We start from the raw sequence: 17,523 nt of genomic DNA, 5'->3' as shown, positions 1-17,523 counted from the left end.
CAAAGTTTCTGAACATTCAATAATTAATGGTAATTTTTACAACATACAGAGTTGCAATCTCTATAATTATTCTTGCCTCCAAGCTCGTGATTATACATGCCCCAGGGCTGAATGTGAGTCCAACTCGAAAATCCGGAAAATTTCTTGAGTAAAATCATTAAAGACGCATAATGTCTTTATAAATTTAAATCATTGATATTTTCAAAACATTGAATTCTAAATAAATTATATACAGCATAACTTAAATGAATAATTATGTATAAGTTTATTTTTATCTCTAATCACATTTATTATTCTACCCGAAAAAATATTTACAAATGAAAGATACCAAGTATAAATTCTAGTTCTTCTTCTTGGGCACTACAGCCTATGATAGGCCAAGGCCGTCCCAAAAAGTTTTTGTCATCTTGATCTATTCTGTGCCATGGCCTAGTTCTAATATTTTTAAATAAAATAGACAAAAAATTTTATACATAAATGTGATCGATGATTTCTTGAAACTTCGGGATCTAAGATTTCCGGAATCTTCCGGAGTGCAATTTGGGAAAAATCCGGAAATCCAGATTTTTTCCGGTGCACAATCACCTCTGATGCCCAAATAACCATGCTGATTATTCAAGCCATAATTTCTGTGGTAAAGCTATTTTACAGAATTTAGAGGGGAAAGAAAGCTTAATAAGAAGTTTTTCTACAGAAAAAAATTCAACCTACAAATAATAATACATCCTAATGTGATGCCTGTATTAACTCCATGTAATGATTGTTATTTATTTTTTACAATACAGTAGAGTGCTGATTATTCAGCCCAATTGGGATCAAAGCAAATACGGATAACGAAAAATCCGGATAGTTGAACAACTTTAAAAAAGTTTTTAAAATTGTTCGATTAATATTTAGACTTTGGATTAGCGGTTGTAGTAGTGCTTGTAATAGCATATTTTCTTCCATCACCTCTGCAATACACTTTTTTAACAATAATATTTCCATTGTAATACTTTTTGGAATTATTTAAATAAAAATATTAAAAATGGAAGAATGAGTATTTATAAGCTTAAAAATAATCATTGGACAAGAGCAATGTTTTGTCCAAAAAAAATTTGCCACAATTTATTTCACATAATAATACATATGTTATTTTTAAATAGCTGGAAGAAAATGTGTGACAATGTACTAGAGCAAATGTATTAATTTAAAATAAAACTAAAAATTTAAAATTTTTAAGTACATCATAAGAATGTAAGAAAATATTGTCACAAAAGGGGAAAAAAATAATTAAAATTATTATTTAAAAATAAAACTAGGTGAGCAATAAATCCAAGTACCTGGGTTATTTATTTGAACAAGAAGTTTGACTGAACGTGCTGAAACTACCCCTCCAATGTGCTGAATAAAACCTGCTGGAAACTGACGCATAGTAATAAAGGGATACTCCTAAAATAATAGCAAAAAATATTCCTTAATTAATTTTTATTCAAAAAAACTTGGAAAAAAAGAGTTTAATTTTTAAAAAAAAAGTAATAAAAAAAAAGTAGTAATATTATCATATACTACTGTTTGAATTTAAAAAATGATTTTGACTCAAAAAGTATCACTGGACCACATATTTTGTTTATTCTGTTATGTTGATCAAAATAAAATCAATTAAATTGTCTGAAAACTCTAGAATGTATTTGTTTAAACTTGTTGGTTATATGATTGATGAGAAAGAAGCGAAGTGAGTAAGGAATAAGGTTAATAAAATGCGAAATGAAACATTAATAAAATACGAACAAAATATAGTTATTACTATATCATTATAAAAGTAATATTTATATTCCTGCTCATAAATTAATGAATTCAAAATTGTGAGAATCAAAAATAAATGTTTTGCTTTATCAAATAAAATAATGAAATATGGGGAATGTGATGTATTATGTGTTTTAGTGTTGGTGCTGTAACATTTAGCAATCAGGAAATCAAAAGCTGATTAGCATTTTGTGTATTGAGTTTGAATAAAAAGCAATAATGATGTATGTGTCTTAATAATAATGCTAAAATGCTTAGCTATGATAAAATCAGAAACTGATACTTTTATTACGTGCATTGAGAAATTATTAAGCATTAAAAGAAAAAAAAAATTATGAACTTTGAGAGACCAATTAAAATCAAATTAAAATACAGTTTACATAGCCTTAATAAAAAAAAAAAAAGAAATTTACGATAATACATATGAGTTTTCCATTTAAAATCTTAATACGAAAATTTTTTTAAAAGCTCCGTGTTAAACAATACTAACCAGCATACTCAGACTCTCTTGAGCAACAGCAGGCCTTTGCACTGATCGTAATCCACAACTATTATCACCCAAACTGCCACCTTCAAAGATAGCATGAAATAAATAATTACCACAAACATTTAACTGGAATCAATAATTATTCAATTGTTTCAGTGCAGTGACAAATCAAGCTCAGCATTTTATATTTAGATGTATAGATCTTTGTGTCCTTACATGTAACTAGCTAATTCTCTTTACAACAAAATGAGACATTATGTGATATAAATGACAACTTTAATCACTGTTTTAAAAAAATAATTTAATCATGAAAATATAAAAACCATGATTAAAAAATTTGCTTTACTTCCAAGAGATCAGCTGCACCAGAAGTTTTTCGTTTTTAAAATTGCTTTTTACATAGTAGTTAGAATTCATTACAATGGCAAAAAGAGTACTTTGAAATTATGGTACCAAATTAAAAATAAGGGATTGTTTCCCAAATTAAAAAAAAACATATTTTTAAAAAAACAAAAGGTCATGCAAAAATTTTCACATTTACTTTTAATGGCTGTCAAAAGTTGCCATCAGTTATGGTTAGTTAATTTGCGAAATTTAACAAATTTAAAGTTTTGAGTAGTAGCTGTCACAATTTTCTATTTATGTTTTTCACTATAACATTCTTGTAACTAATTTTATTGTCTATATTTTACTGATAAGAAACTCCTACTTGTGAATTAAAAGCTTATTAAATAATTTTCCAAAATAAATTAGGCGATGTAAACTATTTTGAGGGAACACATCTTTCTGTAAAAGAAAATTCAAAAATATTATGAAATTCGAACAGGGACTCTAAATTTGATCCTCCGAAGCTAGAAATAACAAATAATTCAGTTCTAAAACAGCTCCAAACTTTAAGATAGCATGTCGTGCCATTAATGTATTTTTAATAAATATCTTTTCTTGGCAAAGTACAGGAAAAAAATTGGTTGAAGCATTTTTTTTCATTATAAGATGACATTCAAATGAAAAACAAAATACTATACGACACCACCACTCCTTCAAAACAATAAATGATATTTGACAAATTTTGTGCATTGACTATCAAAAATGGCAACTTTTAACAAAACAAAAAACTTTTTCACCTCAGTTTATTGAGTTGTAGAGCTTACTCAGTAAATACCTTTAGGAGTTGCACTGAGATCAGAGTCTGAAGACCTTCTGTGTGCAGAAGAAATGGCTCCTTTGGCAGGCGAGTGGCACGCTGTCGGAGAACTCGTTCCTGGAACGACTTGTTCTTCTAACACGGGAGACCTGGGATAAAGGGGATCAGAGCAGATTCGCTTCAGTTGAGATATTTTTATATGAGCAGACTTGAAAGAGGCGAATCGCTTTAACTGAGCAGGAATACTGCCTCGTGACAATTGTTGGTTTGCCTTTTCTTTCGGATGGTTTTCTTTGCAAGCAGCACACTCTGGGGAAATGAGTTCAGAACACGCCTTTGCAATTTTCTTCGGCGAGAGATTGGAACTCAATCGAGCGTTCCGGCGAGGAACTGGCGATAATTGTGTTTTGATAGGAGATGGAGACCGGGACCGGGCTGAGGCGAGGACAGGGATTAATCGAATGTTTCGTACTTCACGGCTTTGTGTGGAAGCGACTGAAGTGCTTGAAGATGCCCTACGCAAGGCTACCTTCGATGGAGATGGCCTGTATTTGGTAATGAAAGAAAATGTTCAGAAGGAAATACAATAAACCTCGATTTTAATGAGCCCACATAAAACACGATCAAAGCTAAAGAGCAGTTAGAAGATAAAGTTTGTCACTAAGAAAAAAAACAGTAAAAAAATATAGATGGTATCATGAAAGAAAGTTCAGAATTTTAAATGATGAAAGAAGTAATTATAAAAAAATAGAGCAAAGAAATAATAATGAAAAAGGAAGATTACATCTAATGAAATAGAAAAATTTTTTAAAATGCAGATAAATATTTAGGGTCAAAAAAAAAAATTTTATACTTTTTTCATCAATGATATTTATTTAAATAATTTTAACAGTAACAACTACTTTTAATGTTAAACTTAATTAATTAAAGAAGCTATTTACAAGATATTAACAAGAGAAACTTCGTGTAAATAAATACTAAGGATAAAAATGACTACAAATTAAAGATATTGGAAATCTATAAATTTTTCATATTTTATTTTCTTGTTCATATTTTATTTTTTAATTATTTTTAACTTAATATTTTTCAATTATTGTTTAATAAAAAAACATAAGTTTGATATGAATAAATATAGATAACAGATTTAAGCCTGTATAGTTCAAAAAATTCTATTCAAAAACAATAACTACTGTAAATTATTTATGATTAAACCTATAATTTTTACGAAGATTGGCTACATTAGCAGTCGATTTAAGTCCGTATAGTTAAAAAATTCCTAATAAAAAACTACAGTAAATTTTTATGATGCAACTTAATATTTCTATTTCTATGTAACATAAACCTTCAACTTAGACCAATGTAATTTTAAAAATACTATTCAAAAAACAATACTTTACCTAATGTTTCTATTGGGAAATGCAAATGTAGTATTTTCTCATACTTTTTTATAATGGGAAAAACAATTGTAAATAAAGCAAAGAAAGGATAAAATAGAAAGCAAGCTGTTATAGAAATCTTTAACTGTGATAGGAAAATCGAAAAACAATACTAGTTCAAACAATTATTAGTGGTAACTTTTTCCAAAGCGAATTCTTCTCCCTTCTCAAATTAAGTAGAAATTAGTTTAGTGCATCAAAAAGCAAGCTCAGCGCAAAGAATCACATGCGTAGAAAAGAGAATCCCCCAAACAGAATTGTTTTTAGAATTACACATTTAAAGTAATTGGGTTAATTTAAGTTACTTGGATAATTTTATGGTAAATATTCTATTTTTAGCAGATTTTCTAGTCAGAACTTATATCAAGTAAGGTAATAATAGAGAAATTATTTTAACTAAAGAAAACATTATGACTCAAAATTATATAACTTTTATTATATAAAAAGTTGTATTTAAGAAAGAATATTAGATATAGTCAATAAATAACGATACAAAGTCTATTTCATTCAATTTATCAATTATTCCAGTGTTCAATTATTCCAGTATGACACTATTCAAAGTATGTCATTGACTGTTTTTAGAAAAAGCTGTGTGTGCACACCTTGACTTCTTCACTTGTTTAAAATTAATGATTTGCCAAGGTTTTCCGGCTCATCAATCATCAATGTGTAAAAAACTGCCTTAGCAGCAAAATAATTCGGGCCCAAATTGGACCAACATTCGCGAATCTTGGCTCAATAGGGTTTCAAAGAGCCGTTATTTCCCGATATTGGCCCCATACAGGATTGTCTGATTCAAGCGATATTTCACAGCCACTTTACAACCAATATCGGCCATATGTAGAATTGTCATATTCACCTGATATTTTATATTTATTTATAAGTTCTATATTGGCCAAATAAAGGTTAATACTGGCTCTATATAAGGCAAATCTAGACGTCCCAATATTGGTCTCTCGGTGCATGTTTATATAGGACCCATATTGAGCCAATTTTAAGTCAAATTGGGGCCTAAGGTAAAATTGTTGTTAGGGAGACAGATCTGGTTTATAGGATGGGTGGCTCAGTACTTCCCATTCAATTTTCTACTGAAGTTCCCATGGTTATGCCTAGTCTAGCATAGTTGTGAAGCAGGTGGACTTCACAAGAACTTTAATAAGGACCTTCCAATTTGATTATTCTTTCATGGCTAATTGCAAAATAACTTCTTTGGCACTACAGCCTAAAACAGGCAAAGGCCGTTCCAGTCAGATTCCACTATCACTGTCTATCCAAGGTCGCTGTTCTCTAATTTCAATCATCCAACATGTCAAGATCTTTATACATCGTCCAGAAACCAGATAGCTGAGCAACTTCTTTTCCTGGTGCCAGAGGATAGTGCCTAAGGACAGTTTCCTTTGAAAGTGTTCAAGCCATCTTATAGTACATGCTTTGATGATTTGGGAGATGTCGGACTCCGTAAATTTGTTGTAGATCTTACGGTTGTAAAGTATTCAACATGTTACTTTCATTCATAGGGCCATAAATTTTCCACAAACTTTTTCTTTCAAAGATCAACAATTTATCCCTCGCAGCCATACAGGGTCGAATTAAGGTTTCGCAAATATTGATATTTCAAAATAAGTACTGATAATTATCTTTGGTTCCAGGAAATTGACAAGGAATGGTTGTTTGTGATCGGTCCTTTCAATGCGCGTCATTTTTATAAATATATGCAATTTACTGACAGCTGCTTGATTATCATCCTCTCAAGCATAGCAATTAACGTAACTTAGCAAGTAAATATAATGTGAATTCTTCATACCAGTTTAATGGCTGTACTTATTGACTCTATCTATTATTAAATTTTATGGAATCTACAACTTGCACAATAAAAGCAACTTGTAAAGAAATTAACTATTACGCAAAGAGGGGAAAAAATGTAATTCCGATTCTCACATAAATTAAAAGTCGATCAATACCCAAGAGACATTCAAATAATTTACTAGCATTCATTTAGTCATTACTGGTCGGCTTAGGTTTAGAGGCATAGAAAGTAATCCTCTGTAGTTTTGTCATAGCAATTACACTTCAGGCTTGTCACCATTTCTCTAATTTACCTAGTTATGGCTAAACGGCCTCTGCTTCATTTTTTAATTATTGTGCATAATATTACACTTTACAAAATATACAACTCCTATAATAAAAATAATTGGTGTAAAAGTTAATTGTTAAAAAAGAAAAAAAAACTGATAATTTGGTACTTCCATCTCCCAATGAATTAACAAAAAAAACTGCAGATAAAAAAAACCCAAGTGCAATTGCAAATCGCTTCAAACTCCTCATGCAATTACTTGTTAGCGATTACTGATGAACTCGAAGCATCATCCTTAGAAAAGGCAAGCACCAACAGTACACTAGAGTTGGACAAAATATATTTGATTAAGGTCATAAATTTCTCTGTAATCAATGTATTTTTAATGAAAACTACAATTGAATTTTAAGATTAGATGTAAGCAAGTTTACTTGTAATCATAGATCGCTATCAGTAATAATCACAGTTCAATATTAATTACAATTATTATTGCTTATTATCACATTTAAAATCATAATCAGCAATTATGATTAAAAGAAATTAACTGCTCGTAACCAATTATGCTTTGTCCAACTCTGCAGTACACTAAAGTAAAACTTTAATAATAAAGTGCTACTACTGAAATTTAATATCAAAGATTTTCACATATCAAAACTATGAGCAGCAAAAGACAGTGCACAATCGTATAAAACTCTGCTAACTAAAGATGCCAGATGCAAAAATATATGCAAATATTCAAGCAATTAATAATTAAAGAAATAGCAATACAAATAATAGATTTCAATTATTAAAAAAGAAATTCAAAGAATGACTTTCAGTATAATAAAAAAATATATGAGAAGTTAACATTATAAAATAGTAGTAAAACTATGCTAACAGCAAATCAGAACACGAGTAAATTATTCATTAAAATTATTATCAGATATAGGTATGTAAAACTGAAAGTAATTGAGAAAGATAAAAACTATGCTATTAGCAAGCAAAAATCTGGTTTACTTACTTACTTACTGAATACCCCAGATTTAATATGAATAAATCTCTGATAACAATTTAATTGAACCTATTAAAATACTTTGAACATTTTTTTCTGTTAATAATAGAAAGTTATTCCACTTTGTAATAAAAAAAATTACTCGTTTTCCCTGCCGTATTCAGTAAAAAGTTAATTTTAAAAAAATTCTCTTACAAATTAATATTTTTATAACCAACTTAAAAACATGTTCACATACAATGTGGAGCAAAAAATTACAAAAACAGTTATACTTTATAAACTACAAAATTTATTAAAATACCATCAAAACCAATACCATTATCCACTAAAAAATAAGTAAAAAGTCCTGAAATAAATTAAATTTTTGACAACAAAAGAAGTAGTAAATCTTTTAACAAAATAACAATAGTGCATCATAAAAAAAATATTAACAAAATATGTAAAAAAAAAAATACACTTGCATTGTTGAACAAAATGTAATCCAAAAATTACACATTTCTAACGTACATATAGAATGAATAGCTTCAGTGTTACAAGTATTTTTTATGGTGAATCAAAAAAGATTAAAATATGAGGTAAAATATAATTATGCCTAATACAGTAGAGAACCGATTATCCGGAACGATCGGGACCATCGCGATTCCGGATAGCTGATTTTTCCGGTTTTCTGAATCGCTACAAAATGCCGTTTTTTTAATGTTTATAAAACGAAACTAAAAAATTATTTTGAAACAGTTTTAGAAATAATAAAAAATGATAAATAATAATACACTTAAGTTTAAATAAGGAAAGAAATTATGAAATAAAAATTATATACAGGCTTATATATGTTATTAATGTTATTATTAACATTAATAACATATGTAAGCTATTTGTGCTTATGTGAGATTCGTCTACTAACGGCTTTTGATCCGTCCTCTAAATCAGTTCTTTCGTCAACTCGATACGCTGTACGCTCTAAATAACAAAATGGGCTCAAAATCTTGCAGGAAAATTTTTTTTTTTTAATGGAAGAAAATTAATTTCCGGTTCCGAATTTCATTCCGGTTATATGGTTTTCCGGTTTTCTGATTTCCGGATAAGAGGTTCTGCACTGTATAAGCAACAAAATTTTAAAGTAAGTTGAAATAAGAAAGCTTATTAGGAAATACAGATATTACAGATAAAGCAAAAAATGAAGGGGAAAAAAGCTTTGTTTAACTGGTTAAAGAGTAAGAATCCAAAAAACTTGCAAATTTAAGCTTAAACAATCAGTATCATTTAAAGTAAAGCTCTGGAGTTACATTACGTACCTTCATAAAGCAAAATATCATTAGAAAAAGCATAAATGTCCCTTGCTCAAAATAATGCCTAAGACACTTGTACCATAACAGGATTTAATACTGTTTTTTTTTTCTTTTTTTTACCTTTTTAAAAAAATTCATAGACATTTCCGAGATATTAGAGAGATTTTGCATAGCATTTGTCTCTTACTAACCATAATACCACTTTTATTTTCTACTCTTTGGTGGTGCAGCGACTTACACAAAAATATGCAAAATCTCTCAATTAACGTGCATTCTAATTATTTGCTTTGGACTTTAACTGGAAAAGACTTCTAATTCTTAACTTATATCAGTTAAAACTAGGTTTATATTTCGCATTTGCTTAATTCAGTATATACAACTTATTTGATTTAATAGCACTGTTGCGATTAATTTTAACAAAATTGTGTCGTTGCATTGAAGTTATTTAAATGCAATTTTTTTTATTTAAATGAAAATAGCACATGTCACAGAAGTTTTGATTTATAGTAAAAAAGTACAAAAGTTATTGTCTGTCTGTTAAGTCAGAAATATGAATTAATTTAAAATGTCACTTGCTTTTACACTAATTGATATATTGACAAAACTTCAGAAATAGTTAACCAGCAAAGTTTCATAAGAGTTAGTTTATAGGTTAATAAAATGTCTGAAAGCAATTTGAAGCAAGTCTTTTTCAAGTTAAAGCTTAACTAATTAAGATTTTTTTTTCTGATGCTCCTGAATATAAGTAAAAGTGTGCCTAATCATAAATAACAGAGAAAAAAATTTAAATACTTCTATCAATTATTAAATAAACTCTATAAATTTATTTTTCATTAATTTTTTAACATTTATTACACCATCAAACTCACATATTTGAAATCATCACTCTAATGAATAGCCATACATAATTAATGAGTTTTAAATAAAGTGCTGTAACAGTAATGTCGTAGGAAATTAAATAAAATAAGTTAATTTATAAAATAAGTCAACTTATTGAAAATAAGTAAAAATATTAGATAATATTTTTATGTTTTTAATTGTTTTGTACTTAACTATATTTACACTGTAGTTTAACAAAGCATTTAAATAGCAAATAAATATAATATTTTAGTCATAATAAATTACCAAATACCATTACAATATGCAAAAGAAATATATAATTAACAAAAGAAAAAATATTTTTAAATGTTTCATCCTAACACATTCAAGAAGTAAAAAACATTTTATAAATTATATCATAATAAAGAGTCAAAATACTGTGTTATTAAAACTTCATGCACTCCTAAAAATTGGTATGAATTATTCATATGCATTTTGGTTAGTAAATAATTTCCAGATTTGTAATTCCAAAAATCATGCATAACTATCTATATAATCAATGAAATATATAAAAGACTGGAATCGCTAAAAAATAAATTAAATTCCATACAGGCAGGAACAAATATGTTTTAAAACTCACTTACCTAAGGCTATATTTGTAACTTGTGTTTTTAACTCAATAAACCAATTATATCAGATAAAGTTCATTTGTAAAATATATCTTATAATAGCCTACTAAAAAAGGATTTATTACAGATAGAAGTTTTAGAGATGTTTAGTTAAATGAAAATAGAACTAAAAATCACTAAAAGTCAGAAAAAAATTATAGCCAGAAACATTTATATAGATTAAAAATACGTAAAAAGTAGTTATTTAAAAAGTTGTTAAAAAATAAGAATCATGAAGTTATTAATGAAATATATTTTAATGTTTTATCTTCATGTGCAACTTAAACTTATATAATAAATAATTATTAATATAATAAATAATCTACATCAGATGAAAGTTATTCATAAAATAAGTTTTATAATATCTAAAATAACTCAGATAAGTTTTATAATGCTTAAAAATAACATATCACAAATAGTTTTAAAGATTTTAAATTAATGGATTCACTAAAATTAAAAAAGAAAAAAAACGAGAGCCAAAAACATATTTTTTATGACAAAAAGTTAAAAATAAATTAGAAAATTATTAATGAAGTATATTTTAATGCTTTATCTAAAGATGCAATAGATTAGTTATAAATTTAAAATAATTCATAATTATAACCAAATGGATCTTTATTCTCACATACATTAACAAGAGTTATTTATACATATAAATTTAGTTTTAACTCAAAAACAAATGAATTATCATGGATGAAATTAATTCATGAAATATATATTATAATATCATACAAAAATAATAAAATTTCGCACAGGGATGTTTCAGAAATTTTAAATTAATAATGAAAATCAAACTTAAAAAAAATTGTTGACACAAAAATATTAATCAAAAGTAAGTTAAAAGACAAATTAGAAAGTTATGAACATGATATGTTATATAACAGATTTAAACTGAATTTACTATTTATTTAATTAATTTTTTTAATGATTTTAACTGAATTTATTATTTATTTAATTAATTTATTTAATGATTTTAACTGAATTTATTATTTATTTAATTAATTTATTTAATGATTTGAAATGAATTTATTATTTATTTATTTAAATAATTTATTTAATGATTTTAACTGAATTTATTATTTATTTAATTAATTTTTTTAATGATTTTAACTGAATTTATTATTTATTTAATTAATTTATTTAATTAATTTATTTAATGATTTTAACTGAATTTATAATTAATTGATAATACATAGCTTTGTCATAAATTAGATCAACCAAGCATTTTACATTTGGGCAAATTCCAGCAAAAATTTTTCCTCTATACACAACTTCCTCATTTACAACAAAGAAAATAAGTTTTTCAAAAAAGTAAAAACAACAGGTGAAAGTATATCGCAAATACTCATTTGGTAAAAATAATTCCAAATTAGTAATGAAATGAAACTATATTCTAGTATATATTAGAAAAGAAGTTATTTATACATTACTTAGAGGAATTCAAACAAGATTCCATTTTTCAGCTTAATTTTAGAGTATAGATATTCTATGAAATATTATTTAAGAGTCATAACTTGAAATTTTTTGAAGTAATATTAGAACATGATAATTTCAGTTAATTTCATTAAAAATAATTTAATAGCACTGTAAAACTTTTGGGAATGAGTTTTCAATTTTAATACAGCTTAACACTATAAGCAAGATAATTCTTTCAGTAAACAGGAATTTATGAATTGCAAATATATATATATATATTTATATCACATTTAACTATAGATGGGTATTATAGGCTTTAAAAACCACTGAATGATATTTTCTTAAAACAGTGATTTTAATATTTGCAGACTCAATCTTTCCATTTAAAAATTTAACAGCACTATAAGTTAGGGTTAGTTGAACCCAAAATAACTAAATAATTAAAGGTGCTTCTGACACTGTTTAAGTGAAGTAATGCGTGTAGTTCTTAGTTTGTCTACAAGGTGGTAGCACCCTACAGGCTCTTGAACAATCCACATGGTTTTATACACAATCCACAGAGGTGCCACCTGAGTTGAGGGAAGATTAAGCTAATGCCATGCAAAGTACACTGTATTCTGCATTTAACATCCTCTACAAAGAATTCCTTTCTGGTATCAAGCAGGAGCATACTTTTAACAGTTAAATTGTATATTATGTGATTTTGATTTAAATGTTCGGCTTAAAACTGCCTTTAAAATGATTTTGATCAAAATGTATGTTTGGTTACTAATAGTTTGATATAAGGGTTACTTAGACTGGCCACTGGCTTAGAGTATACACGTACTTACATCCTTCATTTCTGTATAAAAATATTCCTATTAGGATATTTTTTATAATTTTTAAATACTGAAAAGTTTATTTAATAATGCGTCAAATTTTTTGCAAGTTTAAGACTAACAGTGTTGACAAATTATAAAAGATTGCCTGGATGTCACAGGTAGAAAGATTTTTTTTTAATGAACAATTGAAATAATATATAAACACTAACAGGTCTGATGAATGTTTTAAGGAAAATATATTTCCCTTGGAACATTCATAGAAATTTTATTCATTGTTTTTTCAAATTGTAGTGTATTAGAATAAGGAAAAAAATCGTGTGTTCAACCTACAGGCTATTTAAACTGAGTGATAACTATTTTTTATGAACATATTATTAAATACAATGAGCACAAAAGTTGTAAGAACTACATTTTTTGTAGTAAACTACAACTACTTTAATACAAATGTAATTAACTGAAATTTTTTTTTCGTTTTGTAAAATTTAGTGATTGTAAACTACTTACTAAATGCAATCACTGCTTAGCTATTTTTAGTCGATTAATTTACCTGGAGAATTCAATTTACACTTTTGTACAAAATTATTTAAAAAAATTGAATATTCAAAAAATAAAATTTCTTGTAGTGCACTACTCACTACACTTCCATTTCAACAAGAAGTGCATTCCCTTATAAAAATTTGAGGTGTCAATGTTGATTTAAGGTTTTTTGAAGTTAACTTCAAAAACAATCTAGAAAGATCAACCTCTCAAGGTGTATAATCAAGGTGTATGAAGTTGTTTTTATTCACACTTGAGGTTGTTTTGAAGTTGTTGGAAATCTACTTTAGAGCAACCAGCAGCTTAAAGGGTTATTTTTGAGGTGTACAGGCTATTAATTCTACACTTCAAGCGAATAATTATGTTTGAGTTGGGAATAATTTCATCCAATCTTAACTAAAGGTATTGCTGAGTTATATATAGGGATGATTTTATGAGGAGTATATGAGGTTGAAATTGAGGTTAATTAATGAGTTAATTTTTTGGTGCAAAACATTCATTTCATCTCATTTTCTACCTCAGGTGTATTTTTTTATATTTTATACAACCTCAAAACAATTTTAAAAAACACCTTACTTTTTTGGTAAGGGATTATACTACAAGCTAAAGTACACTGGTTATCATAAATTAAGGAAAAATCACAAAAATAGCGATAACTCTTTCAAAAGTAAGCCAAACCGTGCAAAATTTGCATATGTTGTCCACTAAGAGTAGCTGAGTAAAATTGCAATATGCAAATTAGTGGCGCTGCACTCGGCTTACGTCATCTGCCTGGAGCATAAAAGTCCAAGTTTGAGAGAAAGCACACAAATTTTACTGTGATTGCGACATTGAAAATCTGAGATAGCCAATTCGTAATAATGACCTCTAGGCATCATTTGCCTGAAGAACTACGATGGAGAGCCATTGGGAGACTAGAGGCAGGGCAGAGTCAATCAGAAGTGGCCAGATGGCTAAATGTGAGTCCATCTGTGGTTCATAGACTTTGGAGGCAATTTCAAACCACAGATTCGGCATCTAGGAGGTTCAGTCAAGGACGGCCAACTGTTACGACCAGTGCCGATGACCGATATTTGACATTAAGTGCACGCAGGAATAGAACCGCTACTCCGACACATCTTAGATCCTCTCTTGCTGCAGCCACCGGAAGGTTGGTGTCAACGTCAACTGTGCGCAGAAGGCTCCACGAAGGTGGTCTGTATGCGAGACGACCAGCCATTTGCGTGCCGCTCACATCACGCCATAGGAGAGACCGTTTGCAGTGGGCCCGACAACATGTCCACTGGACGTCAGATCAATGGAGGCCTGTTCTCTTTACGGATGAGTCCAGGTTTAGTCTAGAAAGTGACAGTAGACGTTATTTGATATGGAGAGAACCTGGGACCCGTTATCATCCATCAAACATCCGTGAAAGAGATGCATACGGAAGAGGCAGTGTCTGTGTTTGGGGAGGCATATCCTTAGGAGGGCGCACATACCTCCATGTCTTTCCAAGGGGAACCGTGAATGCTCAGGTTTATCGAGACAACATCCTTGATGCTTATGTGCGCCCATATGCCGGGGCAATTGGTGATTGCTTCCTGTTACAGGACGATAATGCAAGACCACACAGAGCTCGCATTGTTGATGATTATCTTCAACAGGAAACAATTACTCGCATGGAGTGGCCAGCTCGATCCCCGGACTTGAATCCTATCGAGCACGTTTGGGATGCTCTAGGGAGGCGTGTATCTGCCATCAATCCGCCCCCTCAGACCCTTGCCACGCTTGCAACTGCTTTACAAGAGCAATGGCTCTCACTTCCTATTGAACTGATAGACCGCATAATTGAAAGCATCACACATCGCTGTTTGTGCTGTATTGCTTCTAGAGGCAATCATATTCCATATTAAAGGTACTTTTTCTATTGCAAACCGATACTTCCAATTTGTTTATTTTATACATGTGCTAATTTCTATACTACTATTAATGTCTGATAATTTCTTTTTATGTTGTTTAATACCTTACTATGTGTTGTATATTGTGGGTAAGTTTCATAAAATTCCATGTGTAATTTCTTGAGTTATCGCGATTTTTGTGAATTTTCCTTAATTTATGATAACCAGTGTAGTAACTACATTAGTTTCCTTACTTGAAGTGTGTTAGTACTGACCACTGAAAGAGCATAACTGTGGTATAAAAATAAAAAATTACATACAAGAAACAGCATATCTTAAAATGAAATTAGAAAGCGTACACCAGAAACCTGAAAAAAGATAGTCCAAGCAACCTGGATCTAAAGAACATAATAAAATCAATGAATGATATACATCAATGAAATTCAACATCATCAATGAAAGTATAATCAATAAATTTGCCTCGACAAGCAAACAACAACAAAATGCAGCTTTAAGTCTTAACTTACTCTCGAAAAACTTCATACTGAGCTGCAGAGAGATTCTGTGTCAAAATAACAGCAGTTCCGATGCCTCGAACTACAATTCCAGACTCTCCTTCCAAATCAAAGCACTGATGGTAACTAAAATAAATCATGTTTAAATTAGATGTTTCTTCAACAAACAATACCAACTCTAATCATTCATATTTTTGTTCAATATAAAAATAACCAATAGAGAGGAAAATTTCAATATAGTGCCTATAAAGAACCTGGAATCCAAAGAATAAAATAGGCTGAATACATTATTAGAGTAAACAAAGAACAATCAACAAAAAAACATTATTAGCTAAACCCACTGAACTAAAAACTGGGAGTCAATCAAACCTCAGATGGGTTGACTGCCTAGAAAGAGATATCACCATCCTGAAAGTGAATAATATGGCCAAGAAAAAAATTCTTAAGAAGGCTAGGACCCACTCTCGGCTGTCATGCCATTAAAAAAGAAGAAACATGCTAAATGACTAACCAAAGGTACCATATGATATGCAATGCTTAAGAATCATAAAAAATAATGCAATTAATAAAAATTTATTTATATATTTTTTATTAAATACATTTATAAAAAGAGTTCATTTTCAAAAATGAAGAAAATAATTTACCCTATCACAGCATTTCCTCCAAGTTCCAAAGCTTTAAGCCCAATTTTTCTCTGAACTTCACCTGTAAAAGTTAGTGAGTAAAGAATTCCATGCAAAATATCAAAGATAAATAAGAAAAATTTATACTATATAAAAGAATTGAGATTATCTGACATGCATGGATGTCAGAAAACCAAAATCGTCGGATAATCTAGATCAAGGGTTTGCAACCTGCAGACCAGTATTTAAATTATGATAATATATCATATCTATGATAAAGAAATATTTATTAAAAGTTAATTGTAAATGATAATTAGTAATGATTACATACATACCAGATAACTTAGAAAATAGAGTTTGCCTGGCTTCGTTAGAAGCACGAGGAGTACGAATTTTATCAATCCACTGATATTCTGGATCATCATTCACCACTAACTCTTCAACGAACCCAAGAATGGCTTGAGCTTTAAAACCCCAAGGAATACTACCACCTAAATAAAAAATAAAATAAAAACTATAGTTAAAACTCTACAAAACCAGAAATAGAGTCGTAAGAAATTCAACGTGAGTCCTTTTATAATTTTATTTCAAAAGTTAATATACAACTATACAAATTGGAAAACAATATTTTTTAACTGAAAGACAAATTCTTTTCGTTTTTAAAAATCAGGATAATACCTAAATCAAACAAAGTCATACTACTGCTCAGTAGTTTTTGACAAAGTATGCTGTCAGATCTGTTTTGATAAAAATATATCCTGTTATGTTTTGTCATTTTATAACTAAATAGGCACAATAAAAATTTTTATAAAAATATGTCAGAATTAGTAATTATTAATAACACCAGTCATATTTAAATTTTTACAAATAAATTTAAGTAGGTTTTTGAAATATTGGTATAATTTTTTTCATTATATATATATATATATATATATACAGTAAAACCTGTCTATAACGATACTGTAGGGACCTAAATAAAATATTGTTATAGGCAGGTTATCGTTATAGACAGGTTTGAAATTTAAAAGTATACATTTAAAACTA

The 17,523-nt window shown here is 28.7% G+C and overlaps 1 protein-coding gene across 6 annotated transcripts in view; it reads right to left on the bottom strand.

Annotated features, from left to right (window-relative positions):
• LOC107437218 (C2 domain-containing protein 5) overlaps window positions 1-17,523 on the bottom strand; it is a 56,149-nt gene that overhangs the window by 29,531 nt on the left and 9,095 nt on the right. For 3 of the 6 annotated variants that reach the window (XM_043053012.3, XM_043053009.3, XM_087161855.1), the window contains exons 7-12: window positions 16,815-16,970; window positions 16,501-16,561; window positions 15,869-15,982; window positions 3,435-3,565; window positions 2,276-2,355; window positions 1,323-1,431 (exon numbers count right to left, since the gene is read on the bottom strand). In XM_043053012.3, coding sequence (XP_042908946.1) covers window positions 1,323-1,431; window positions 2,276-2,355; window positions 3,435-3,565; window positions 15,869-15,982; window positions 16,501-16,561; window positions 16,815-16,970 — 651 coding nt within the window. Of the gene's footprint in view, window positions 1-1,322; window positions 1,432-2,275; window positions 2,356-3,434; window positions 3,962-15,868; window positions 15,983-16,500; window positions 16,562-16,814; window positions 16,971-17,523 lie in introns of all 6 variants that reach the window. The other 3 variants (XM_071181677.2, XM_071181676.2, XM_071181679.2) reach the window with 1 other exon arrangement.

The sequence above is a fragment of the Parasteatoda tepidariorum genome, chromosome 4 (assembly GCF_982258835.1).
Source record: "Parasteatoda tepidariorum strain Cologne lab strain chromosome 4, Ptep-v5.0, whole genome shotgun sequence".
Lineage (NCBI taxonomy): Eukaryota > Metazoa > Arthropoda > Arachnida > Araneae > Theridiidae > Parasteatoda > Parasteatoda tepidariorum.
Note: the sequence above shows the minus strand (reverse complement) of the source record. Positions and strands in the feature narration are given on the sequence as shown.